The sequence below is a fragment of the Talpa occidentalis genome, unplaced genomic scaffold (genome assembly GCF_014898055.3).
Source record: "Talpa occidentalis isolate TD23 unplaced genomic scaffold, MPIMG_talOcc4v2.1 talOcc4.9, whole genome shotgun sequence".
Lineage (NCBI taxonomy): Eukaryota > Metazoa > Chordata > Mammalia > Eulipotyphla > Talpidae > Talpa > Talpa occidentalis.
The window spans coordinates 116,763,294-116,790,873 of NW_023605305.1; the positions used below are offsets into that span (position 1 = coordinate 116,763,294).

Below are 27,580 nucleotides of genomic sequence, written 5' to 3' on the forward strand. Positions count from 1 at the left end.
ACAGAAGAGTGTCGCAGGCCCCAGCCCGAACCGATGCCCAGGAGGGAACCGAGGCCCCAGCCAAGCGACCAGTGAGCACGTCCCGCCTCCAGGGCACAGCCCGGGGGCTTGAGCCCCAGTCAGCACCTCGCCCCACATCTGGCCCCTGCGCCGCCCGGCCCGCTCGGAGAAGACCTGCTCGTGGGCGCTGCTGACGGATGGGACTCAGAGTAAGGCGCTGTTCCCAGCACTACTCGGGCACCACTCTCGAGGCTGAGGATCAGCTCGTCCTCACCTCTGCTCCATGGACGTGCCCTCCCTCCCCTCCCCTCCCCTCCCCCACGAGAGGTCGCCCAGATCTGATGTGGGGGTGGCACTGGCCGTGAACACTGCACCACAGGCTGGCCGCGCCAGCCCTGGGCCCCTCCTCTGCAGGGCCCCTCACGTGCGGCCCTGCTTCCAGCTTGGCCGGGCTCGTCCCTCCCCAGGTCCGCCAGCAGCTTGAGCGCCAGCCAGGACCCGGTGCCAGCCCAGCTCGTGCCAAGCCTCCTTGGCCGGCCACTCAGGAGCCCTGGACGTCTCCACTGGCTGCCAACCCAGAAGTGCCTCCCCCACCCGGGCACCTGCCCTGGGCCTGCCCTCCGGTTGAAGTGGATACTTCACCCTCAAGCGTCTTCCCTGTTCAACACAAAATGGCAAAATGTCAGGTGAGCGGTCGCACACTCTGCCGTGGCACATGTGTGGGGGTGGGGCACGGGGGTGTAGCGTAAGCTGAGTCACGAGCTGCAGGTGCGGCAGAGAGCCGGGCGCCAGCACGCCCACGAGAGCAGCGACCTGGTCCCACACCTGGGCCTGCCCCATGCCTGGGCAATTTTTAAAAAGCAGCACATAAGGAGACACTGATATGACCTCTCATCAGCCTGGGCCCCACGAGCCAGCCAGAAGCGGCGAGCCCGAGGCTGCGGGTGTCTCTTTTGCACACAGCTTTGTGGGCTTCTCAAGTCCCCGTTCCTGGTCCCTTTTAGCTCCTGGTCACATGACAAGGAATGGCATTTCCTTCCTCAATGCGCTAAATGAGATACCTGCGCAGATCCCGACTTTGGAAAAATGTCAACCCATCTTGCCAGAGCTGGCCTCACGGGAGCCGCCTAACACGGAGTGGAAAAGGTTCCCAGCTTGGCCTTTCCAGAATGAAATTGTGAGGATTCAACTCTCTGAGCCTCTGGGCACTCACACCCCCCCAGCCCGAGAGCCGGCTATAAATGAGAGCGTACTTTCTGGGGTGAGCAATGTGGGCAAAAATCCGCGGCCTGCCCTGGGGCAGGACACTGACATGTGGCTGAGCCTCCCGACTGCAGGCCTCGAGGCCCGACCATGCCGCCCGGGCAGGCACAGCTGGCCCAGAGTCGCCGCTGCTCTCGGTGCCGTCCCCGCTGGTGCCCGCCTGGCCCCCAGCCTGAGCTAAGGTGGCCTGTGTGAGCACCCGCTCAGCCGCATGGAGCTGAAATCCCACCTTGAAGTCCTCACTACTGCCCTCCGCCTGTCTCTCCGGCGTTGTCCTGATTCCCACTAAGACATTCATTTTGGATTCACTGATTCAACAGACATGTATTAGCGCCCCCGTGACCACCCACTGGGTGGGAGCCTGCGGGGAACGCACCAGTGGACACAACATTCTCCCTTCGATAAGCTGAAATATATCGAAACAAATAATTTAAGCAGACAGCAGGCCAACTCCCCACCTCCAACCAGTGAAAAGGCAGCATCACAAAGACAGAAATGACATTTACACGCTATATTCCACACTCGCCGGAACCGTAGTCTCTCAAAACCAGAAAGTCTATTTTACACATTTACCGCCCAAGCACCTAAAGATGAGCCTGGCCCATGACAGCAGTTAGTAAAAAGCTTTTTAAATGAATTGAAAGTGAAAACTTGGAGGAAAGAGAAGTCACTTTGGCTAAGAATACCAGAGAGGGTTCTTGGTCAAAGTGACAACTGAAGTAGACCTTGCAGAAGAGACAGAAAAAATAAAATTTGTGGAATAGATTTTTACTTATAAAAGTAACATAACATAAGCTTATCCTGAAATAACTGGACACATGAAGGTACTGATGTGCAAACTCTTTGCAACAGGACAACCAAGAAATCTAGGCAAATGTGGCAGGATTCATAGGGTTTATAGACACCCTCACCCCAATACCTAAAAAAGTGTCCCCAGATTGAAAAAAAATTCAATAAAAATAGAAAGGGCATCTGTGAGGTGGTAAGAAGGGGACGAGATATAAACACCCACCGCATGATGCCTAACCCAGCCTGGGAGACTTAAGGGTGAGTTAAAGCCACCCCAGTAATAGTCACAAGTATCCCCAAATTTGGAGAGCAGTAAACTGTGGGAGAATTGTTCTTATTTTCCCCTTTCTGATTTAAGCAATGCTAAGAGGACTGATGTAAGTGACTGATGAAAAGTGAAGATGAAAGCTGAGTTGACTTCCTTTTTCAGAAGAAAAGATTAAGTTTCTATACGGAAATGGGGGGAAATAACAGTCTCAAGTATGTGTCCTGCTATGAGATTAAGAAACACACCACAATGAGACCAAGAAAATCTCAGAAGAGATTTAGGACCCAGTTTCATTAGCTGCTGATCAGTAACAGTCACATGGTCATATGACGTGTGACTGTGCCTTATTCAGGAACATGGCAATCAGTTGTTCTGTACTTCCATCTTTAAATGCTTTATCAATTTGCAACATAAAATCTAAGTATTAGCAATTCCCTTAGCTCCACCTTCCCGTTACTGTCACATCTAGGCCAATTCAATTTAGAAACAGTAGGCCCACCGGGGCCTCCCCTGGTGGCGCAGTGGTTGAGTGCTGGTTACGAGGCTGCCCGCAGCCTCTGCAGCGCTAGTTCGATCCCCGGCCACCAGCGAGGGTCCCACAGAAAAAAAAAAAATTTAAAAATTTAAAAAAAAAAAGAAAGAAAGAAATAGTAGGCCCACCACCACTCACCTAAGACAAATGGAGTACAAGGATTCATTATATCAACCAACCAGAAAACTTACTAGCCGTTATCTCACTAAGTGTATGCAATACTTCAAGAATAAAATAGTGCATGGCAAATGTAAAAACACATTATAATAAAATATTAAAAGAATGAAAGGTGGCATACAAAACAGCTGAAGAGTCCCATCTGGAAGAAAACACGCTCTATGAAGCTGAGGAAAATTCTCCCAAATGAGTCACACTGCTTAAAAATGTAATGACTTAATGAAATAATAATTCAGATGCTAAATATTATGGAGGCAGCGCCAAGACATGATGGCAAAGGTCTACGTTGGCAACCCTCTCTCCTTCACGTACAACTAAGAAAAACCCATCACCCCCACATACATCTCACCAACTCATTGCCAGGACCACTGGATCATTCCACACATTTTCCACATGAGGTGCATTCTTTGTTACTTGACAATGCTTTGGAGCATGTAGAATGACCGGTGCCTTAGACACAAGAGTAGCCATGCCTTGTAGATGAAAACACTGGGGGGAAATATATGCCCTGGTTTACCCCAATTGGCACAGGGGACCTCTTCAATGAGTGGGAAATAATATATTGCCACCTGACTGATTACAATATGAGCAACAGCAGGGCTCCATCCACACCCCCCCACCCCAGGAGTGACATCTTCTGAGGCTGAAAAGAACGTCTTCAACGAACGGCAGAATCCTACAATATTGAGATGGGTCCTGGGAAGCAGACGGAGCATGGAGTGGAATTTGTTCTGCCTGAGAAAAGAGAAGCAGCACTACAGGCTTCCCAGCTACGAAGTGCGCTCCCCACCCAAGCTTCTGAACACTTACTCAGGATATCTGACTCCCACTGCCCCAGCTCCTCACTCCCACCATCTTGAGGAAACAGGGATTCCAAAACTAAAGCCACAGCACCACCTACTGGGGATAAAAATAGGGGGACAAAACCCATGAGAAAAAAGGGACAACCCAGAAACCACAATATGAAAGTAAACAAGGATGCTGAATCCAAGCATCATGACTCAGAATTGTGGGAACTAACAGCAAAGAGTTCAGAAGAACAAGCCTGAAGAAGTTCAACAAGATCTGAAGCTCTCAAATACAGAAAGGCAAGTTCAAAACATCAGAGAAGCTCTCCAGGAACAAATGGAATTCTTCACCGAAGAAACTGAAGCTCTTAAAAGCCCAAGCAGAAATGATGGGAAAAGGGGATATCAAAAAAGAAGTGTCAACAACAACGGAACGCTTCGTAAGTAGACTTCATCTTGGAGAGGAAGAATTTTAGATATAGAAGACAAAGCATACAAATAACTCACATGGAAAAGGAGAGTGAAATAAGATTTAGGAAAAATGAAATTCTTCCTCAGACTCCATTAGAGGAAGAATCATGGTAAGGGGTATCCCTGGAGCTGATGAAAAAAAAGGAAGCGGAGACCCTATTCAAATAAATAATAACTGAGAACTTTCCACACCTCGGGAAAGACCAAGCACAGTTGTCCAAGAAGCAGACGGAACACCAGATTTCTAAATGTGAAACAACCTGCACCAAGACACATCATTGTTAAATCATAAGACAAAGAAAAAAAGTATTAAAGGTTGCTGGAGCGGGGAGGGGAACACACGACATACAAAGGCACCTCAATTGGGGTTCATCAGACTTCCCAGCAGAAACCCTACAGGACAGAAGACAATGGAATGACATGTTGATGGTTCTAAAAAATAAAAACTACCAGCAAAGAATACCCAATCCCACAAATTATCCATCAAATATGACAGAGAAATACACGCTTTCCCAGACAAACAAAAGCTAATGGAGTTTGCCACTCACAAATTCACCTTGTAACAAATATCTACATAAAAAGAAAAAACAAAGAACCATAAGATTTTGAACAAGGTGATAAACAGAAACACAGAATCAGAAACATAAACAAGAATACAGGACAAAAACAAAACATTAACGGGGAGGATGGAAAGGACAGAATCTGCATAACCAAAAGATGGTGAGTCCACATCAGCATAAAAAAAAGATGATTCTGGAAACACAAGAAAGTTAATACTACCCCCACAGTAAGACCAAAACAAAAATTTGCAGCAGACACTTAGAGGAAGAAATTAATTGAAAGAACCACCAAAGAAAGCCATCCAAATGTAAAAGCAAATAGAAACACACGGGAAAAGACAACAGCAAGACGAAACAGCCAAAAACAAAAGAGAAAATGGCAGTAAAGTGGCCTCATACGTCATTAACCACACTAAATGTGCATGCTCTGAACTCACCAGTGAGAAGACAGTGAATGACAGTTGGGAGTAAAAGCGGGGCTGATCTACGTGATGCACACGAGCGTCTCACAGCAGATCTAAGCACAAACACAAAGTCAAAGACCCGAGGAAGGTGTTTCAAGCCAACAACACAGAGGGAAAAAACAAAAACAGGAGCTTCTGTTTTCTTATCTGATAAATTAGACTTTCCGTCAAAAAAAGTAATTAGTGACAAAGACAGACACTACATAATGATCAGGACAATCCATCAAGAAGATCTAACTGTGGTTAATGTTTCTGCAGCCAACAGAGAGGCGCCCAGATATGTCAAGTGGCTGACAGGAGGCCCAAGGCAACGCCCTGACAGCAGGGGCTGCCGCACCCCTATGTCAGCAGCCGGGCTGACTGGACAGAAAGTAAACAGAGGCAGAATGGCCCGAAATGAAGGAAGGGACAGAATGGACTTCACAGACATTTACGGAACTTTCCAATGCAAAGAATAAACATTCTTCAGGACTGATCACCTGCTGGGCCACAAAACAAGTCTTAAAAATACACATGAAGGGCCTCCCCGGTGGCGCAGCGGTTGAGCGCTGGGTTGCGAAGCTGCCCGCAGCCTCTGCAGCGCCGGCTCGATCCCCGGCTGCTCCCCGGCCACCGGAGGAGGGTCCCACATGGCGCGCAGACCTCTCCTGCCGCCCGCTGCTCCCCTCAGCAGTGTCCTTCGGTCCCTCTGCCTGCTCTGCTCCCCGCTCTGGCTCTGGTGAATCCTCTCACCCTCCCGCGCTTCTGACTGTACCCAGTGCTTGTGTAAATAGATAAACAAATCTTAAAAAAAAAATACACATGAAGGAAGGGCCTCCCTGGTGGCGCAGGCCGTTGCCTCAGGGGTGGATCCCGGCCGGCCAGGGAGCTGCCCCCACGGCGCGCAGACCCTCCCGCCGCCCGCGCTGCCCTCCGCAGTGCGCGTCGGGCCTTCTGCCGCTCTGCGCCCCGCCGTCTCGGCGCGTCCTCCCACCCCGCGCCTCAGGCCTGCGCCCGGCTCTTGTGTGCTAAGGAAACAAATTTTTAAAAAATGCAGATACGGGAACAAATGACATCGCGCGTCTTCCAGGGAACAACGCCCGAGGACAGCAGTGAAGCCCCAGACCCGCCGTCCACGCACAGACCCGGTGCCCTTCTGCGCGCGAGCACCGAGGACGGGAGAGCGGAGGGGCTGCTCCGCGCCCACGCGCGGGGGCCGGGAGGGCCCCGGGAGAGCCCCGCGCCGCGCGGAGGGCGAGGCCCTCAGGGAAACCGCGGCTGGGCTGCGCGAGGAGCGCGACCCCAGGAAGGGGCGGGCGGGGCGGGGGCCCCTGGACGCACCCGGGCCGACGGGACACCCGGGCCGACGGGACACCCGGGCCGACGGGACACCCGGGCCGACGCGACACCCGGGCCGACGGGACACCCGGGCCGACGCGACACCCGGGCCGACGCGACACCCGGGCCGACGCGACACCCGGGCCGACGGGACGGGGCGCCCGGCGCGGTTCCAGGGCGCGTCGCGGCCTCCGGCCCACGCTGGTCGAGCGGACACCCCGGGAGCCGCGCCACGCCCTCGTCACACGCGGGACCGCGTCAGGGCCGCGCGCACGCCGCACAAGGTCACGCAGGGAAGGGCCCGCGCCGCACGAGGTCACGCCGCACGCGGTCACGCAGGGACGCGCTCACGCCGCACGCGGTCACGCAGGCACGGGCCCGCTGACGCGCACAAGCCCCGCGGCCCTCGGCGGGAGGAGCCGCCCCACAAGAGGCCCGCCCGGGAGTGGCCCCCGCCCCGCGGAGGCGGCGTGTCGGGGTGGCCGGCGGCCCTGTGGCCGCGGGAGCCCCAGAGGGACGGCGGGGCGGGCGCCCGGGGAAGCGCGTGTCCCCTGACGGGCGGCTCCGGGGCCGCACCTGCCCGGCGCCTGGGGGTGACGAGGTGGCGCCCCCAGCCCCGTCAGCGCGCCCCGAGGCCCGGGACGGAGCCCGGTGGGGGGAGGGGACACCCCCGGGGCCGCCCTCGCCCCCCACGGGCGCTCCAAGCCTCGGCGCGCCCGGGTCGTGACCAGAGGCGGCGCCGACCCAGAGGGCAGCGGACGCGGCCGCCCCCCGCCCACCCCACCCGGGGACGAGCCCCGCCGCCTCCCGCGGCCCCAGCCTGCGGCCCGCCCCGCCCCCGCCCGCTGGGCCGCGCTGCGCTGCGGGGCTCCACGCCGCCCGGCCCGGCTCAGCGCGGCGCGGGAACGGGAGGCGACGCCCCCGCGCTCTTTGTCCGCGGACGTGAGGGCCGAGCCGGTCGCGGGGCGGGCGGGCGCCGCCGGGGACACGGGGCGGGGCCGGAGCAGGTGCCGCGGGCCCCCCCCCCTCCCCGCTGACAGGCCCCATAAATCTCCCTCCGCCTCCAGGCCCCGCCGGCCTCTCCCGGGAGAGCCGACTCCGCCGCCCGCAGCGCCGGGCTGACCTCGAGGGGCGGGGAGGGGGGCCGAGAGCCGCTCCCCGGGCGGCCCCGCACGCTGGCGCCTCTCCCTGCCGCCCCGCCCGGGTGGGCCGAGCCGGGTGCGCCCCCGCCCGCGCCCCCGCCCACAGCCCCACACCTCGCGGGCCACCGGCCCGCGTGGAAACACGGGCGCCTCCGGCGCTTGCAGAGGAGCGTCCCGGGCCCGCGGGGCGGCAGCGGCCAGGCCCGACCCCACGGCCGCACGGGCGGGCGCCGCCCAGCCCCGGGCCAGGGCCAGCTGCGGCGGAGCGGGGCCCGCTGCCCGGGCCAGACGGTGGCACCGCGGCCTCTGCCGCGTCCTGGGGCCCGAAGCCCGCGCTGGCGGCAGCACCAGGCCCTGGCCAGGCGCACCCCGAGGGGCACCGAGAGCCCGAGCCCCCAGAGACCAGGGTGGGCAGCGCCCGGAGCCCCCGCGCCGCTGCCCGGGGCGGTCACCGCGCGGGCGGGGCTGGCGGGGGTCACGGGCAGCCCCGGAGCCGCGCGGCCGTCCTGGCGAGGCCGGGCGGGCTGTCCGAGGCGCGGGGGCGGCCCCGGGGCAGGGGCGCGGCCACCGCTGGTCGCCAGGAGCGGCCTGGACAGCGCGTCCCGGCCGCGCCCTCCCGTGCCTGGGGCCTGGGGTGGGCACAGCTCCCGGGGCCGTGAGCCCCGCTGCCCCCGGGTCTGCGTGTCCACGCGGAGGACGCTCGCGGACCCCCCGCCCGCCGCCGCTCCCGGCACGGCCCAGGGGTGCGGCCCCGCCCGCGCTTCCGTCATAAAGGGCCCCTCCCCACCCCGCCCCAAATGCCGGTCTCTGTGGAGACGGGAAAGCGCCCTCCTCGCCCGCCACGCGGTCACCCGCCCTCGGGCAGCCGCTCCCGGCCGGCCCACCCCAGTCCTGGCCCGGGGAAAGCGCCCGCCCGCGCCCCCCGCGGCGAGACGGGGTGAAAGGCCGCGCCCGGCCGTTGTCCAGCCAGAGCGGCCGCCTCCGGGCGCCCAACCCACCCCGCCGGGGGCCGGGGCGAGGGTCAGCTCGGCACCGGCGGGTCCCCGCTGGCCCTGGCCAGGCGGGCTGGAGGCTCCGGCGCGGGAACCGCCCTGCGCAGAGACGGCGCCCGGCCGAGGGGCGGGCTGGGGAGCCCGGCGGGCACCCGCTGCCACCCGCGCCGCCCCGGCCAGGGCCGCCCCGGGAAGGGCCTGCCCGGCCCCGCGAGGCCCGCGTGCGCGCCGCGCCCCCAGCCCGCCTCTGCGCGGCTGGAACAAAAGGCGAGGGCTGCGGAGGCTGAGCGGGAGGAGCGGCAGAGCGCGTGACCTGAGCGCCGCAGCCCGCCAGGCCCAGCTGTGCCCACCCGGGCGGCAGGACGGGGCAGAGACCCCCCCAGGCTGTCCCCAAAGGCCGGGGCTGGTGAGAACCCTGGGCTTGACGTCACTCTTCTTTGACTTTAAACCCTGGGGAAAGCTTGACCTAAAACATGCCTCCTGCCCCCGCGGGCGCAGGCCAGCTAAATACCCGCCCGCGGGGTCAGTGAGGACCAGCCCGGCTGGGTTCACGCCCAGCTCTGCCCTTTCTAGCTGGTGACCTTGGAATAGTCACTTAACCTCTCCGTGCTCTGGTCTCATCACCCCTAAAGGGCTAACAGTAGCGGCGCCTGCCAGGGTCCAGGTGACCGGGGCCAGCGACTGACCAACGGGGCCGTCGGGGCAGCACGAAGGAGGCGCGTGAGGGTCGGGGGGGCGCAGAGCTGCCCGAGGTGCTCTCTGTGAGGCGGCACCGGCTCCCCTCCGGGCGAGAGCCCTCTGGGCCTTGCAGACCCACCTGGCGTGATGGGGACAAGGCCCTGGGTCGTCCCGGGGCCACCTCCCCCGGGGCAGTCCTGCGGGGCAAAGTGGACTCCTCACACCGATGCACCTGGGCGGAGGGGGCGGCCAGCTGGCACCCGGGGCGTGGACGCTACGTGACCCCTGCCTGCCTCTACTTACCAGGTGACAGGGCGCTGGGGACACGCCTAGCCCGGCACTGCAGCGGGACGGGCCTCCAGCGCCCCCTTACACCCACGCAAGTAGCTCGCAGAGAGGGAGGGGCCCCCCAAGGTCACCCAGCGGAGGTGTGGCAGTCGGGACCAGAGCCAGGACATCTAAACCTAAGTCCAAGGTCAGACCCACCGGCCAGGTACTTAGAAATGGACACTCTGTGCGAGGCGGTGAGCGCCGGGCCCAGGCAGGTCCCCTCCAGAAGGTGCCAGGCCAGGTGCCAGCATCCTCAGGTGGCCTCACGCCCTCTCCTGCCTCTGGCGCCAGCTGTTTATTGCCTTCAGCCGCTGCTGCCGTTCCTCCGCTCCCGTGCCCCTGTGCTTTGCTCTCGGGTCCTGCACGGCCTTATGCAGCGTCCCCAGGCCGCGCAGCCCGGGGGCTCCAGATGTCCCCGCTACTGATAGGATTTCTGCAGGGTCACCCAGAAAGAGCCGCCGACACAGCCAAAGGGAGAGAGGCGGCTGCTCCCAGCTCTCTGCCCCCGCCCTGGGGCCCTGGCTCAGCTCCTTCCTATTGGCCAGATGGCCGGGAGGTGACACGTTTCCATCCAACCAGTACAGGAGTGGGGGGGTGGGGGGAGCGGCTGCTCTGCGGGGGCCCTCACGGGCCTCTCTGCGGATGACGTGGGGAGCCCCGCTGAAGCTCCCGCAGACCTGTCCCTACAGCCAGGACGCAGCCTCAGTCCACCGCGCTGCCCGGGCCCAGTGCTGTCACGCTGGCAGAGAGCGGGCGTCAGCTGGCAGCCTCCAGGCTCTGGGGCGGCCACAGGCAGACACAGGAAAGGCAGCCCTTCCCCCAGGTGCCGGGTCTGGTGTGGGAAACACCCCGAAAACCATACAACGCAAAGGCGTAGGCTCGTTGGCCCTGACGCCGCCGGTGCCAGCTGCCCGCCGATGTCAGAAGACAGGAAAAGATGGCAAAGGTCATGTTAAAAACCCAGGATCTGGTAGGAACGCTGACCCGAGCTTCATCTCAGAACCCCCGGATCATGAGCCCCTAACAGGGTCACCCCACCCCACTCAGAGGGACACCCTGTCCCAAGCAGCCACCTCCCCGCAAGGGGCCGCTGCCTCCGCCCCCCGGAGGTTGGGGGGGCTCGGTCCAGGGCACAGGGAAAGAGCCCGCCCCTCCCATCCCACTCTCGGGCCCTGACTCCCCGTCCTGACAGCACCCTGGGGTGGGCGGTGGGCAGATGTGCATCCTGGGAGGTGCCCCATGGGCTGCAAACTTCATCGTGCGTGTGCCCCGCTGACGCAGAGGAGACAGGAGGGGGCGGGGACGTAGGGCAGCGGGAGGGGCATGATGTGAGTCTTGTGGGGACAGCTAGGTTGAGGGGTCCTGAGTAGCCCCTGGCCTCTCTGCAGCTCCCCCCCCCATAGGTGTCCCCTGGGGGCAGAGGCCCCTGAGTGGAAAGGCACAGCCGCAGACAGACAGAGCTGTGCACCCAGTGCTCCACGGGGTCCCGCGGCCCCGCACAAAGCCTCTGACCACACCCGGCAAGGCCATGAGTGCTGACAAGCTGGAGGCTTGGGGGCCTGGAGGGAGGACCGGTGTTGGGAGGAAAACAGCGCAGGATAAGGAAAAGCAAGAGCATCCTGAAAACCCACCGCGATGCACGGAAGAACATTCCAGAAACTGCTGTGTTCTCCACAGATGGCGCGGGACCTGGGGCCGGGAGGAGCAGGAAGCCTGAGCAGGTGGGGAGAGCAGAGCAGCTCTGGAGGGCGGGGCTGGAGGGCGGGCAGGAGCGGCTACTTTTTCATTTGGCAGAAACGAAAACTCTGACTACAGACTTGCAACACACCATGGGCCGCGGGCAGGGGAAGTCGGCCGAGGGGCAGGAGAGCGCGCAGGAGGGAGGTGCGACCACAGGGCTGGCACTTCCGAGAGGGCCGAGCAAAGGGACAGAAGCAGAGACGCGCGACAACTCAGTGTGCGCAGGCAGGAGCGACTGGCCCGTTGGACTCGGCCAGGGCTCCTGCCCACTGCCAGCAGCCAGCTTTCTGGGGTGTCCAAGAAGGGAGGGATTCCGTGCACCCAGTGGCTTTTTTTGAAGGAAAGGATATTGGGTTTTGTTCCTATGAAGGAGCAAAAATCAGGCCGTTCTCACATCCCCACGCGAGCTCCACATGGCCTCCGCCTTAAGACATTTCTTTAAAGAACAAAAAGCAGAGGAGGGACAGGAGGACATGTCGGAGATCTCGGACAGGGTGGACGGAGATGGGCCTGCGTAAACACCAAAGCAAGAGGGGAAGAGGTGACTCCGCAAGTTCTAGATAACATAATGCGAAAGTTATCCCTGAAGTCAAAGGCGAAGTGCCGGTTAAGCATAAATGATCTCGTCTGGGCTCCAGGGTCACCCTCGCGAGGAGCGAGGCCAGCGGAAGGACAGGGCACTGACCACGAGGGCGAGGACATGCTAAAGTCCACACGGTTTGCTCTCGACTGAAAAGTATAAAAGTATAAAAACATTTGAAGTGACCACAAAAAGAATATGGCTTTCAAAAAATAACAGGCGACCAGAACAGCTACTGCGTGATACAGAAAATTATAAAACAATAAGGAAGCATAAAATAACAAAATAAGACAAATATAGTCATTAAAAGAGAAATGCAAACATCAATGAGGTGAACAACTCTCTCACACGACGTAAAAAAAACCCACGCACGCCCCTAAGTTCCGCGCTACTGAAAAAAGATGACTCTAAAATTATGTGACACACTTAAGCCCAAAAAAAAACCCTTAAAATTTAAAGAAATGGAGGGAGACATGACGGGCAAGTTAAACAACAAGAAACTCAGGATCATCATATTGTTACCAGGAGGGCAAAACTCAAAGTTCCAAAAAAGACAAAGAAGATAAATCATGTCACGAAGAATAAAATACATGATGGAAAATGTTATCTTTTATACACCAGGAAGTTTCTTGGAAATAAATACATGATGCAGAGGCTGAGGAGAAAGACTCGTAGGGAGATAACCAAGCACTGCTAAATCTTTGACTGAAAAGGGAAGAACAACCAAGAACGGTGCGAGTAACGTGAACTAGTTACACCGATTTGCAGACTGAGGCCTGTGGGGAGGGCATCAGCCGCCTCTGGCGTCCAGGAAAGAGCCGTAAAAATGGATCCCATGTGAAGCCACAGTGGGTTCCTCAAAAGCTGCAAAAATTAATGGATGTCGCATTTGAGATCCAAATGCAAGAAAATCAGAAATTAGTTTCAAGCTTTTTAAATACCAGAGTCTTAAAAATTACGACCACCACCCTAAATAACTGTTGGGTGAAAAGAGAAGCCGAAATCATCCTTCCACGTCATTCTGAGAAATGTGTGGCTCGTCCACATGAAACAGGTGAGAACTCACCAGAGCTGTGCACAAGCTGGCATGTGTGACGCGGCGTGTGAGTTGGCTAGAAAAAGGCAGCAATAAAAGGGGTTAAGGAAGGAAGCGAAGCTGCTAGAGAAAGACTAGGATGGCCAGAAAAAAACAATCGATCCAAAAGAAAATTAATTAATTTGACTGGTAATAGACCTGAGTAGCTGTCCACGTGACCAATACGTTTAAAAAGCACTTCTAGAAATTCTGACAAAAAAGCTCAAACAAATGCAGAATATTGGAAATGGGGCTTTCATCCTCACGGCGAAGAACATGGTGTATACAAAGGACTCGGTACAGGGCCTCCCTGGCGGCGCAAGGGGTTAAGACGCAACCTATGAAGCATCTGCAGTCACTGCAGCACGAGTTCGATCCCCAGCCGGCCAGGGAGCAACCCACATGGCACAGCAGACCTCTCCTGTCTCCCTGCTGCTCCCCGCAGCAGTGCCTTCAGTCCATCTGCCTGTTCCCCACTCTGTCTCTGGGGAGTCCTCTCACCCTCCCGCACCTCTGACCTGTACCCCAGTTCTTGTATAAAAAAAAATAAATCTTTTTAAAAAAAAGAAAGAAAATGAGAACTGGCCACCTGGGCCCAGAGGGCAGTAACTGAGGGTAGGACAACTCCTCAGAGTTTACCACAGTCCCCGCTGCTCCCGAATGCCTCCCACACTGAGATCAAAGCCAACTGTCTTTATCATCACACTCTCAAGGTTGTTCTCTACACTACTACGTAAACTGCTTTACGTCACCTTCCTGATCCTGGCAGGCACTCAAGTTTAAAATCTGTGATTAAGTTAAAACCTAGTCGCCCAGTGACAGGAGGGGTGGCAGCGTCACCAGCAGCCCCTCACTGCTGAGTCTCAACCAGCTTCACGATGACGCTCCTGGGACACTGTCAAAAATGCCCAAGCCAGGCCACACCCATGCCAACTACATCCCAGCCGCTGGGGACCCCGGAATCAGGGTTTAGGGCCCTCCAGGTGGCCCCACTGAGGAGCCCAACCCAGAGCCCCTGCGTTAGGGGCTAGAGCAGATCTCACCCCGAGCGCGACTGACATCCTGGGCCCTCCCAAGCAGCGCCTCATTGTGCAGTCACCAGACCCGGGAGAGACCTGGGCCCAGGCGACACCCCCTCCCCAGGGCAGGGAGCAGCACTGGGTAGGGCCTAGAGGTAAAGCCAAGGCAGCATCACCAGCTTGGGGCTTCCAGCTTGGGGTTCAGCAGGCCTGTGACCCTCCCTCACCCTGCCCGCACCCCAGGAGCCGTCACCCACCGCCCCGTCCGCACACCTCACCCCTGCCCAGCTGCCTGGCCTCAGGACAGACCCCACAAACCCACCCCCCGCCGGGGCCTCCCCAGGGTCAGGGCACACACGCCCTCCTCAGCCACACCCTTCGTCAGCGCCCCTGTGGGGACCAGGTCTGGACAAGGCCATGACCCCACTTGGCCCCTCCGGCCCGCCCGCCCCATTCGCCCCTCACTCCCACGAGGGCTGAGCTCTCGCCTGGCTTCTGGGCGCTGCACGTGCCACGGCCGCCCCAAACCCCGCCCCAGCAGCCCCTGCCCCCCACGGACCCCGGCTCCCTGAGAGCCGCCCCCAGGGGAACACGGAAGCGCGGGGCGCACAGGCCCGCGGCGGCACAGCGCACAGCCGGACAGCCCGCGGCGCTGAGAGTCGTCCCGGGAGTCACAGCGGCTTAATCCGGATTTAGAGGAAAATGAATTATTTGCTCTGTCACTCCAATGTCAGCAGGTCCCTGACAACCCCCGAAGCTTGTCCTGTTACTGCGGTGCCACCGAGGGAAGGGGGGTGTTCCCGGCAGCCGCCCGGGGGAGGAGGGCACGGGCCGGGGGGACCTGCCTGTCCTTCGCCGAACCCCGGGCCCGGCTGTCACTGCCCGTGGGGCCCGGGGCCCGCTGCGGGGTGCTGGGCCTGGGGCCCCGGGAAGGCAGCATCCCCGCCACCTGTTACACGCCCGGAGACTGCGCCCTTGTAATGTCGAGCCCGGCCCGCGGGCTCCAGCTCCGCTCAGGATAGAGCCTCTCCCCGGTAACTCCGTGGGAAGCCTGGAGCCCAGGCCTCGTGGGGTGAGCGGAGGTGAGCCCGGGCTGCTGGGGGGCAGACACAGACGGCAGGGGTGCCGGCCCCCGCGGCTCCCGCATCCAGCGTCCAGGGAGCAGCTGCCTCCGTGCTCCGCGCTGAGGCGACCAGGGCCCTCCAAGCGGCCTCCGCTGCCGCCCGTCACGGCCGCAGACCACCCCGCCGGCCCTCAGCCCCCGCCCCGGCCAGCAGGGACATGCCACTCTGGGCCCCGTGCTCCCAACCACCCCCCTCCCCGCACCCCCGCGCCTGGGCCCCTGCAGGCTCCTGGGGCTGCCCACCCGGCAGGAGGAGCTGCGCGTCAGGGGACACGCGGCCTGGGGCACACGCTTTTCCCCCCGCGGGCTCCCAGTCCCGGCCCAAAGGGACCCGTTTCAGCGCCCCCATTTGAAAATGAGGGCTGTGGCCGGAAGGTCAGACAGCCAGCCAGTCACCAGAGGCCGCCACGCTCCTCCTGCACCCCGCAGCCCGCCTGCACCTGAATGGGCCGGTCAGCGGGGCCAGGCGGGACGAGAGGTCAGAGGCGCGTCTCGGGAGAAAGGGCGGAGGCAGAAGGGGGTGCCTGGCCGAGGGAGAGGACGCGGGTGACAGGGTCGCAGGGCATGGGCGAGACGGAGGATCAGCCCCGGGGCCGTGTGGGGGGCCTACACCCCGACGCCGCGCGGCGCCGGGGAGCCCTGGGAGGGCTGGGCTGTGATCTGCCAGCCCGGGCCGCGCCTCCTTCCCGCCCTCGTATCCGGGCCTCCGGAGGGATCAGTACTTCAGCCGTAGCCCGCGGAGGCCTTGGCGTGCTCCCGGCGGGGAAGGGGCAGAGGTGCGGCCACCTTAGCGCCAACGGGAAGGGCCCTGCCGGGGAAGAGGCGGGCGCCCCAGCCCACGTCCTCACGGCCGAGCTCGGGGCCAGCGTTCCATCACGTTTAGGGGAGCGATGGAGGTGCTCCCGGGTGACCCCCACCGCTGGCACAGGAGCAGCCAGGCCCCAGCACCCCGAGGCCACATCAGTGAGGCGGGGCCGCAGGAGGGTCCTGACCCCAAAAACCCTTCGCCCACGGCGATCCCCCCCCACTTTTCCTCCAAGATGGCGGTGGTAATTCATCACGAAGTGGGATTTTAAAAAAATTGAGAAGATTAACTCTCAAACTGAGCATTCCCCGTTATAAAACTCCATTTTCCTACTAAATAGCGGATTAATGTTGTCGAAGCTGTGCTGCTGGGAGGGGCAGCAGGGCGAGGAGCAAACTTCTGCTGCCCAGACCGTCCTCGGGGGCAGGCAGGAGGGAGAAGGGCTGGAAAGCAGCCGCCAGCTCCTGCGGATCCATGCGGACAAAGAGGGAGCCCCGCACGGACACCCGTGTGTCCTGGCCACCGAGTGGACGTTGCCGTCCCCGCCTCCCCACGGCACACAAGGATCTGGCTCACCGCAGACAAGGATCCGAGCCCAGATGCCACCTCAAGTCTGACTCTCCCACCCCCTCCTTGCCGGCCACCCACGGCAGGACACTCACGGGCGGAGGCCGCTTCGCTGACCACGTCTTCAGCAGGTCTGACTGTACAACACGGACTGGGCTGCCCGCCCGGCCACACCTGACTCATACCATGTCCACAATTAGTCAGTCCTTAGCAGAAAACAACCAGACCCCCCCAGACAGAACCACCAAGGAAACCTGAGCTACGCCCCACAGAGGCCTCCAGTCTGTTTTATAAAACACCTTCACCCCAGGAACAAAAACTGCCACTTGGGTCCTTCCCGCAAGAGGAAGGAAGCAGTAAGGTGGCCGTCCCAACCCGGCGATGAGCCCGCAGCCCAGCAGAAGAAACGGGGTGCAGAGGAGTTGAGGGGCTGGCCCAGTGTCTGACAGCCTCCTTCTCATCCCTGCCCCCCCACCCCGGCTCGCCAGACGCACATCCTCTGGCCTGCGTGTAACTACCTGTCTCTGACATGAAACAGCTTCTGGAACCGATTTCCACGGGGTCGGGGTCTCCCCACAACCCACAGCAAGGCTCAGACCCCCCTGGGAATAGGAGAAGTCAGCCCAATCCTGACACCCTCTACCCCGAGACAGCGGCAGGCCCCACGGGTTCAGGGCTCTGTCATGCAAGACCACCCCCCAACAACCCCCTGAATGCGGCCAAGCGGCTGCCCACACAGTGCCACTGCCCGCCTGGGGCTTCCAGTCACTGGTCCGGTTGTCACCTGGACTCTGACCGTCCACAGTGGACACGGGCAGGTTGGGGGCCTCCCCGGGAGGCCACGCGTCCCCAGCCGGGAGATCCAGCAGCCCCTCTCTTGAGCTTTCAGGGGGGCCTCATTACGTAGGCACGGCCACTGGCCACGGCTCAGTCTCCAGCCCTGTCCAATCCGGGAGGCCAGCGGCGCGGCTGCAAGTTCCCACCCTCCAGTCACACAGTTGCCCCCACGGCCTCCGGCCCCCACCCTCCACCGCCTCCAAGGCCAGTTCCCCAACATAACAAGAGAACCCCAATGCTCTCAGGGGCTCTGAGCCCGGCCCGGGACAGACGCACGTTTCTTCTTCCAACATCGAGGGCGAGAAGCGCGAGGAAGCACCACTGCTCACTTACCCCGCCTCAGCCACGGAGCCGTCATCCATGTGAACGCAGCCCCCGCGGTCCCGGCGAGCAGCCCCTGGGCTTCTCTGGAGACGACCTAAAGCCGAGAGGCAAATACCGTTCACTGATGTGAGATAACTGGCATTCCCTGACCCGAGCCAGCCCCTTCCAGATCACACCAAGTAGCACAGAGCCCAGACTCACACACGCAGCAAAGCGGGGAGCAAGCACAGCCCCAGGGCCGTGTCAAGGCCTTGCCTATGACGTCATCCAGCCTAGAAAAATGAGCTTGGCTGTGACCACTTTCTGGGCTCCATACCCCCTTCCAGGAAAGAGCGGGGCTAACAGCAACGTCAACGCCGCAGGAGACGACGCGGCTCAGCCCACGTGCCAAGCCCACGTGCCGCGTCTACACAGAGCGACGTCCCCATCATGTCGGGTGCTCAGGGGCGGGGAGCGGGTGCGGTGAGCACATGGAGGTGCGCCAGGGACCAAGCTCTGCTGTGGGAGGCAGGGCCAGGCAGCCCGGAGACTGGGAGCGCCCCAAGCTGGAGTCCTGAGTCCCTTCCCGCGGAAGCCGGGCCTGCACCCCGCTGCAGTGACCCGGGTGGGGCGCAGCGCTCCGCTCTCGGGGGTGAGTGGACGGTCCCACAGCCCGAGCAGGACGCCTGGGCCCCAGAATGGTGCGGCCTCATCAGACCCTGATCTTGTTTGCATTTTAAATATCTTCATTACCAAATTTTTTAAATTCTTGGCTCTGCCGCTCCTCCCCAGCAGGACGGAGCCAGGAGCCGTGAGGGGGCAGGGAGAGTGGAAAAGGTAAAGAAAACGCAGCATAAAATGCACCTGCTATGTCTCAGGGAACGTGCCTGCTGCGCCTCCGGGGTCAGCGCGGGGCTCCGAGAGGGAGAGACTCCGGGGCGGCCGCAGCCAGGGAGCCACAGTGAAGGCCAGATGGGCACACCCGGGGTGACGGGACGCACCGGCAGCAGCGTCACCTTTTCATCCTCATAGCAAGGGCACCGCTGCCGCCCCCAAAGGAGAAACAGAGTCTCTGTGAGCCAGACCCTCTCTCGCGAAGTCCTGCCGCGGAGACCGAGGGAGAGGATGCAGGCGACAGGGAGACACTCCCTGCCCGTGGCTCTAGGGACAGGGGGACACGAGGACAAGGGGGGACACAGATGTCCTTGAACAGGTGGGCAGCCCCGCTGGGGGGCGGCACTCTGGAGGGTTCCAGGTCCTGGCCCAGCCGCCGGTCCCAGGCCACCCCTCCCGCCTGAGCTATCACAAGCCCTCCCGCCCTGCGTGGCCCAAGTAACCCCCTGAGCCCAGTGCCCTGGACACCTGTTCCCAGCCCCAGCCGCAGCAAAGGCTAGGATCAGTCCTCGGCTCATGGGTCTGGAAGGAAAACAGCCCCATCTTCGTCTGTGTACAAGTGAGCTTCCGGGGGCCTCTCCTGGTGGCGCAGCGGTTGAGCGCTGGGCTGTGAAGCTGCCCGCAGCCTCTGCAGCACCAGTTCGATCCCCGGCCTCCAGAGAGGGTCCCACATGGCCTGGACCAATCCTGCCGCCCGCTGCTCCCCTCAGCAGTGTATTTCGTCAGTCTGCCTGCTCTGCTCCCCACTCTGGTGAATTCTCTCACCCTCCCGAGCTTCTGACTGTACCCAGTGCTTGTATAAATAAATAATCTTAAAAAAACAAAAAACAAATGAGCTTCCGGAAGGCCCAGAGTCGGCGTCCCTCTGCCTCCTTCTGGGAACCAGGGCTCACCACAGTCCTGTGCAGGGCGGGGGGAGAGGAAGGTGATTTCCTCAGGGAAGCCCTCAACACCACATCCTTCCCGAGGGAGGGTTCGGCTCCCAGGCGCCAAGGAGGAGGCGCAAGCAGACCCTACGCGGGTCTCCAAACCTCGGGGTTTGCTGCCCTGACCTTGGTGGGCAGCAGAACTTCCTAAACGGGGACCTCGGCTTCTGTCCTGGCTGGGCAGTACTGACCTTGGGCAAAGCGGCCGGACTGCAGGGGTGGCTGACCCCCTCCGCCCTGGGCCCGTTCGGGCTGAGGTCACACGGGCAGGCCGGGCCTGGGCCGCGGGGCACTGAGGGGTCAGCAGGAGCAGCCTTCTCCACCCCCTAAGGAATTCCACAACCCCTGGCCCTGAGACTGTGACGCACACAGAAACAGGGTGAACAAGACCTCGCTGGGGCCGACCTCGCTGGGACCCCCTCGAGGGGCCCCTGGGAGCATCGAGGCCACTGCACCCGCCAGAGAAGAGGCCAGCGCTGGCCCTCGCCTCCGGCTTGCGACTTGGCAACCTTCTCAGGGCCTATTTTTCCCTTTTTTCTTCAAGTGACTTAAACAGAGCTGTTGCTTGGGCCAAAAAAAAAAAAAAAAAACGCAGCTGAAGTCCGCAGCCTTCCCTCCAGAAGATAAATTATGTTGGTTTTTGCAGTGAGTGAATTGGGGCAGGAGAGAGATTTCACCAGAATAAAATGTTCTGGGCTGAGAGGTGGCTTGAAGTCCACCAGCTCCGCTGCAGGCCGGCTGGCGGGGGCCGGGGCAGCACAGGGGGGCCCTGCCCGCACCCCAAGGCTGTGCCCCGCCCCCTGTGAAACTTCCCAGCGAGTGGGGAGGAAACAGCCCCCCTCCTGCTGGGGGAAGACACTGCTAGAGACAGACACCTGCCTCCGCAGCCCCAGGCCGGGGGCCACGCCCCAGGCCGGAGGAGGCCACGCCCCCGGGCCGGAGGAGGCCACGCCCCCGGCCAGAGGAGGCCACGCCCCAGGCCAGAGGAGGCCACGCCCCAGGCCGGAGCAGGCCACACCCCAGGCCGGAGGAGGCCACGCCCCAGGCCGGAGCAGGCCACACCCCAGGCCGGAGGAGGCCACGCCCCAGGCCGGAGCAGGCCACACCCCAGGCCGGAGGAGGCCACACCCCCGGGCCGGAGGAGGCCACGCCCCTGGCCAGAGGAGGCCACGCCCCAGGCCAGAGGAGGCCACGCCCCCGGGCTGGAGGAGGCCACGCCCCAGGCCAGAGGAGGCCACGCCCCCGGCAGGGAGGCCACGCCCACGAGCCCAGCGTTGCGGGCGCCGGGAGGCCGGCACCCCCGCAGCAGCCCCAGCGGCCCCGGTTCTCCCCAGGCCCCCGCCGTGAGGGGAGTGGGGGTGAGGCCGCCGCCCCCGAGCCGCCCCTCAGAGCTGGGCAGGCCCGGCCCTTCCTGAGGAAACCCGGGCTGCGAGGCGGCGAGACCGGCCTCCACCCGCCGCTCTGCAGCCGGGGAGCAGCCACGCCACGGAGGGGGACCCCGAGTCTTCGGGGCTCCCCTCCACCCCCAGGTCCCCCTCTTGGGGAGTTGGCGCAGAGCCGCAGGCTGAGCGCTCCCGAGACTCACCCAGACGCCCGGCCGGGCCGCGGGGGCTCGGGGGGCTGTGCCGGCCGCCGGCCTCGTCCGCGGGGCGCCCCAGCTCTGCCGCCGCGCCTGGCCTCGGTCCGCCGCCCCCTGCGGTCGCGCACACACGGCCTCCGGTCGCCCTCCTGTGTTGGGGCCCCCCGCCCGCCTCCCCGGACCCCCGCCGGCCTCCCGGCCCCCCCCCCCCCCCCCCACCTCCCCGGCCCCCTGCCGGCCTCCCCGGGCCCCCCAGACCAGGGCCGCATCCCCGCGGACGGGCCGGGCTCGAGGAGACCTGAGGCGCCCGGGCAGCGACCCGGCCGGACACGGGACCATCTGACACCTGCGGCGCCAGGTCGCGTGCAGGTGGCGCAGGGGCTCCCGTCCCAAGGAAGAAGGGGTGTCCCTGGCTGCTGAGGGGCCCTGCGGGTGGCTGGGAGGGAGCCTGAGGGGGCCCCGGCCGTGGCTCCCCTGGCAGAGCCGCCTGCACCTGCCTGGACGCGCCTGCTGCCAGGCCCTGTGCCCACAGGGCGGGACGGCCCGGCGCCAGGACCTGCTGGGCCGGCGCTGTCTGCAGCTCCCCCCTCCCGGAGAGCTGGGGCCCGAAGTCACCATCTTCAGAGGAGCCACGGCGAGGGGCTCCATGGCAGCAGCGGCAGCAGCCGGTCGGAGCGGAGCGCCCCCGCGCGAGCCGGGCCCCAGCACTGCCCAGCCTCCCGCCTCAGCAGAGCAACCCCGCGAGGCGCAGTCACAGGCGGGCGGGGCGCCCACGTTAGCCCCCCATCCCGGCCTCAGGAGGCAGCTCACGAGAGACCTGATGCTTAGGACTTGTTGAGTTTCCTGCCAGGAGCCTCGCGGGTGGTCAGCCCTGCACAGGCCCCCGCCCCGCCCCATCATTCCCAGCACCTGAGAGCCGAGGCCCAGCCCAAGGGCAGGAGCACGAGGCGCTGCGGGGTCAGGTGTGCACAGGTGTTGTCTGTCCACACAGCACAACCCTCCTGCTCGTGCACAAGCCGCACGGCGCAGGAAAGCCGCTGGCGTCGGCACCCACACATCAGAACGCCCCTTAACTGAAACAGCCAGAGAGGTCAGGGTTGGGGCAGGCAGGTGCCCAGCCGCTGTCCTGGGGAAGCAGCCTGCACTGCTGCAGCCCGACTCCCCCGTGCTGGCTCTGCTTCTCCACCTCGCTTGGGGGGAGGCGGCAGGGGTTCTCCCATCGCACCTCAAAGCCCTGAGTCCAGAGAGGTGTGATGGGCTGGACCGAGAGCCAGGCTCAGGGCGGGACACTGACTAACAGGCCAGCGGGGCCCACCCAGACCCGCCCGGGGGTGAGGGGCGAGCCCCAGGAGCCCCAGGAGCCCCAGGAACGGGCATGGGGGCAGGTGGGGCAACAGCAGCATCAGGGCTGAGCACCCCCAGGGAAGGCCAGAGGAGAAACCACTACGGCCCAGGGAACGGCCTCCAGCGCGGGGAGGCGGCACCACAGACTAGCAGGACGCCCACTCCAGCAGGTCACCTGAGTGTCCGCAGCAGGTCACACGCCTGTGGGAGGCAGCCGGTGGCGGGAGCACTGGTCACCGTGTCCAAGGAGAAGGACAGCGCTTGGTCCAGAGCCCAAGGGGGACACGACAGGCGGCGGATACCTGGAGACGCCTGGCTGCCGTGCGGGTGCGCGAGTGTGCACGTGTACGTGCGTGTGCGTGTGCACGTACATCACCTGTGCGTGCGCGTGTGCGTGAGTGCGTGCGCACGTGTGGCTCCAGCATAAACAATTGCAAACAGACATGCCTGGGCCCTCCCAGGTGGGGGTGTTTGCCAGGGAACGCGGGCAGCTAGTCCAGAAAGACGCGCGTCCAGGGCAGCAGCCGCAGCCGGCAGGGCCTGGACACACCTGCCGACACAGCCCTGGGTGTGGAGAGGACGCCCCTGGCCGTTGGTGACGACAGGGTGGGCTAGGCGCCTGCCCCGCGGATGGGCCGGAGCAGGAGGACAAGCACTGGGGCTCTGCTCCCGCATGGAGTGCGGACAAGACGAGGCGCGGCCAGAGAAGCAAAGCAGGGCCGCCGGGGGCGGGGACGGAGCGGCGGGGGGACCGGGCGGTGGTCAGTGCACGGTGGTGGACAGGACTTCGGTGGAGACTCGTAAAGGCGACGCCCTGGAATCCAAGGGCTCTCGCAAACCGTGTCACTTCCAGAGAAATAAAAAGGTATTTTTCAATAAAATCAGAATGTTGAGGCCGTGGGGGCACGAAGGCAGACATGAGAGGGAAGGTCAGAGAAGGCAACTCGGCAGTGGGCGCTGAGCAGTGCTGAGCCCCCCGCGCCCCCCCGGAGGACTCCAGGCCCCCCGTGTCTCCCCGCGACCCAGGCCCCCGGCGTCCCCCCACAGCCCAGCCCCCCACACCCTCCCTGGATGACTCCAGGCGCTCGCAGCAAAGCACCAGCACCACGTAAGCGGGTCCAGGGGCCAACGTTGCGTTTAAAACACCAGGCGAGCGACACGCCGATGGCTGAGCCAGACCCGGACATCAGACGGGAGCTTGAAACAATCACGACTGTGTCCCTGAAAACAGGTGAAAAGAGGAAGCATTTCTCCAGGGAACTGGAATCTAATTTTATATACGAGCAAAAAGAAGCGAGTGGAGATGCAAGCCTGAAAATTAAAACAATTGAAATTAATTCAATTTGTGTGTAAAATCGCCTGAACCCGCAGAAGGCAGGCGCCGGCGCGGAGGGGAGCAGGGCCGGCCCAGCCCGCGGGGTCGGGGCGAGGAGGGAGCAGCGGGCGACGCGCCCTCCGCGGGGACAGGCCTCTGCGCGCCGGGGTCTCGTCGCGAGGCCGGGGAGCCTCCGGGCAGTGGTGGACGGAGGAGTCGGGGGCTGCGCGGGGCAGGTGCCCGGCCCGAGGGAGCCGCTGCTGCGGGGCTCACACCTGCCGGCCGGCGGGGGCTCAGGGAAGGAAACCGCAGCAGCGCTGGAAAGAGACTCTGGGTCGGCATCACCCGCCGCCTGGGCGTGAGCAGCCGCGGCCAGACCAGGCTGAGCCAGCAGGGCCTCCCTGGCCACGCCGAGGGCGGGACAGCCCCTCGGCCCCCACCCCGGGCGCCCTCTCGGGCTCGGGCGGAAGCGGGTGTGTGCGGTTCTGAATGGGATTAAATGATTTTCTTGCTCAAAGTTATTTTTCGAAGAGGAATTTCACTGAACCATTGTGGCGCATAACAAATGTTTGGAGAATTGTTCTCAAGCACAAAAATTGGAAGGATCGTTATTTTCAAACTTGACTCCAGGAGGCGAGAGCGCCCGCGCCCCCGAAGCCCGCTGATAAGCAGCAGGCCGGAGTCGCCCGCCCTCGGGCCCGCGTCCTTGCGTTTAATCTCTTCTGTTTAGTTCTAGAATGAACTGTGTTCAGCCGCTTAGCGAGGGAAAAGGGGAGAGCAGCACCGGGCGCATCACGCACAACGCACAGAGGCCACAGTCGGCGGCACGTCACCGCCAGCAGGAGCGTGCGGCTGGGCCTGAGCCGGGCCGGCCCTCGGGACACGCGGGGTTGCCGTCCTTCCTGGCCCCCGAAGGCCGCAGCGCGGGTGGCCGGGACACGAGGCCGGGTTTCGGGCTGAATCCTGCTGGAACAGAGCGCCCGCCGGGCACGGGACGCAGACTGGGGCGAGCTGTAAGCAGACGTGCCAGAAAACAAGGCCTGGAAGTCGGCGAAGCCTCCGTTTCAAAAAGGCAGAAGAGACAAATTAAGCTCCCCAAATGCCTGTGTTGAGAACACAGAAGACAAAATTATGGCATCGAAAAAAATTAAAGCTTTTTGAAGTGACCGATAAAACGGCTAATCCCCTGGCGGGAATAAGGCAAGACAGAGAAGGCAGAAGTCGCCGCCGGGACAGGAGGACACAGCGCCGGGCGCCAGACGGACACACAGCGGGTCACTCTGTGCGGACGGTGCGAGGCTGCACTCGGAATGCCCAGGAAAGTCCGCCGGCGCGAGGAGCGCCCACCTCCGCGCTCAGAGGCCACTAAGCGGGGGGACCCTGGGGGACGGCTCCCTCCAGACCCTCCCTGCCCAGGGGCTCACCAGGGCCCCCCCCACATGCAGACAAGGAGCAACACCAACCTTCCAGAGACGGCTCTGAAACGCTCACGGCCTGTTGATCCCGAAACACTCGCTAGGCCCAGAGCTAATCAAGGACACAGCCGGGGAGAAGCCGCCGAGCGGAAGTGCTGGCAACCCGGCGGGCAGGGCCCGAGAGACACGCAGGGCTCCGTGGCCCAGTGACCTGGGCATCGCCAGGTGCTGGCCCACCCACGAGCGGCTCGGGATGCCAGAAGACTTGCCTCTGCGTGGCTCCCCCTGGGCTGCAGCACCCCGGTGCCTAGGACGGGGAGAGGGGCTTGTCTGGTGAAACGCGAAGGCGCAAATCCTTTGTTGACACATCAGCGCCAGAGCAGCCGCAGGCCCAGGGCCTGTGCGCAGAGCAGAGGTGCTTTTTACCCCACCGAACGCGCCCCGGTGGAAACGCAGGAAGCAGCGTGTCCTTGGCAAAGCCCAACGCCGCGCCCTGGCAGGTCCGAGGTCGGGTCTTTATTTTTTCAATTTGTCAATTTATTTACTTTTTTTTTTAAGATTTATTTATTTATTTATTTATCTATACAAGCACTGGGTACAGTCAGAAGCGCGGGAGGGTGAGAGAATTCACCAGAGCCAGAGCGGGGAGCAGAGCAGGCAGAAGGACCGAAGTACACTGCTGAGGGGAGCAGCGGGCGGCAGGAGAGGTCTGCGCGCCATGCGGGACCCTCCTCCGGTGGCCGGGGAGCAGCCGGGGATCGAACCTTTGAGAAAACAGTTGGATCCCCACCAGGCAGCTCCACCCGGGTGCACCCTCCACCCAGTCTTCTGCCTACTGAGCCCCCTGCCCTCTTGCTCCTCACCACCCCAGCTCCCCCTCTGGAGGCCTCAGGCCCCATCCGCCGGCAGGGCTCTTTGGCCGCTGTGCTCCACATGCCAGCGGCCCCGCCTGCTGGTTATCCTCGTCCTGACTGTTCCACCGCGCACTGCCCTCCAGCTCCGTCCGTGTTGCTGCGAACGGCAGGACTCATGTTTGTTGACCACTGAGTAGTATTCCGTGGCGCCTGCCGAGGGCCCGACGTGAGAGCGCCACGACAGACCGCTGCTGGGCAACCTCAGCAAAGGAAGGCAGCCAGTGCCTGTGGCTGGGCAGGAGAGGCTGCAGCCGCCTCCTGGGAGGGCCGGCCCTGGCTCCAGGCCATGCGCATCACAGGGCCCTGGCCAGTCAGGCAAGCAGCTGGCGCCCCAGCCCCGCCTCGGCACCACGAGCCCCGGGTGCCCGGCGAAGCGGCAAGCGGCTCTGACGGCGCAGCTGTCCTCTCCTTTGTTCTTCGCTCACCCCCTTCACGGCCTCCTGAGCTGCAGCCTGGGCAGGTGGGTGCAGCCCCGGCCTCTGCATCTTGCTCTGCGTGCCCTTCACCCCGGCTGGAGCAAACAGCCGGGCACAGTCCCCTCATGCACCACCGGGGGCCTGGATCCCATCCCGAGTCGGAGACTCGCCAACGAGGAGTCACCTTGTGGGGAAGAGGCAGGACCCTTCCTCGGCGCCCCCCCGCCCCACCCCACCCCCTGCCTCCCGCGCCCCCACCCTGCCCGCTGCACGCTGGGCCAGACGTCCCGTCCCGGTGCTGCTCTCCCCCTCTGGCCCGGCCAGGAATAGAAGGGGACATCCTGACACGCTTTGGGGGAGGCGCCATCTAGACCGGGGTCTTGCAGACCCGCAGGCCTGCGGCCCCCTCCTCGCGGCCCCACACGGTGGACGCACTGGCCGCGCCCCTCTCCTGGGGCCGTGGGCTCCCCACTGCTGGGCGACGCGCTGTCCCGGCCGTACAAGGCTCCGGCCTCGCCTCCTCCGGCAGCGGTTCAAAGAGCCCCTTTCTAGAGGGTCCCCATGACAGGCCCTCTGGGGGGCCTCCCTGACGCTCTCCCCTCCTCCCTGCATTTCCTTTTGACCCTGAGCGGCGTCTCGCTCCCCTCCGAGTCCAGGCTGCATGGCGGGCTCCGTGGGGTGCGGCTGTCCTGGGGCTAGGCGGGCCGGCCGGTGTGCCATGAGAACGGGGCCTCTTCGGGCGGCGAGGTGGGTCTCGAGCTCATCCGAACGGGCCCAGACGTAGTGGGACTCGGTGGTCGAGCAGCAGTGTTGGCCCGGGGCTGCCGCGCACACCCCGTGGTCACTGGGCGAGGAGGCCACGTGCCACGTCTTCTCTGCAACCCCAGGCCGGGAACATGAGCCTCGCCGGCCTCAGCCAGCTTTGTCCTCTGCCCGGCACTGCCCAGGCTTGGGAGA

At 62.8% G+C, this 27,580-nt stretch overlaps 1 protein-coding gene across 1 annotated transcript in view; it reads left to right on the forward strand.

Annotated features, from left to right (window-relative positions):
• The first annotated feature begins 22,594 nt into the window (after positions 1–22,594).
• Positions 22,595–27,580, forward strand: part of GLRA1 (glycine receptor alpha 1) — a 41,875-nt gene continuing 36,889 nt past the window's right edge. The window contains exon 1 of the mRNA XM_054691565.1: positions 22,595–22,957. Coding sequence (XP_054547540.1) covers positions 22,595–22,957 — 363 coding nt within the window. The remainder of the gene's footprint in view (positions 22,958–27,580) is intronic.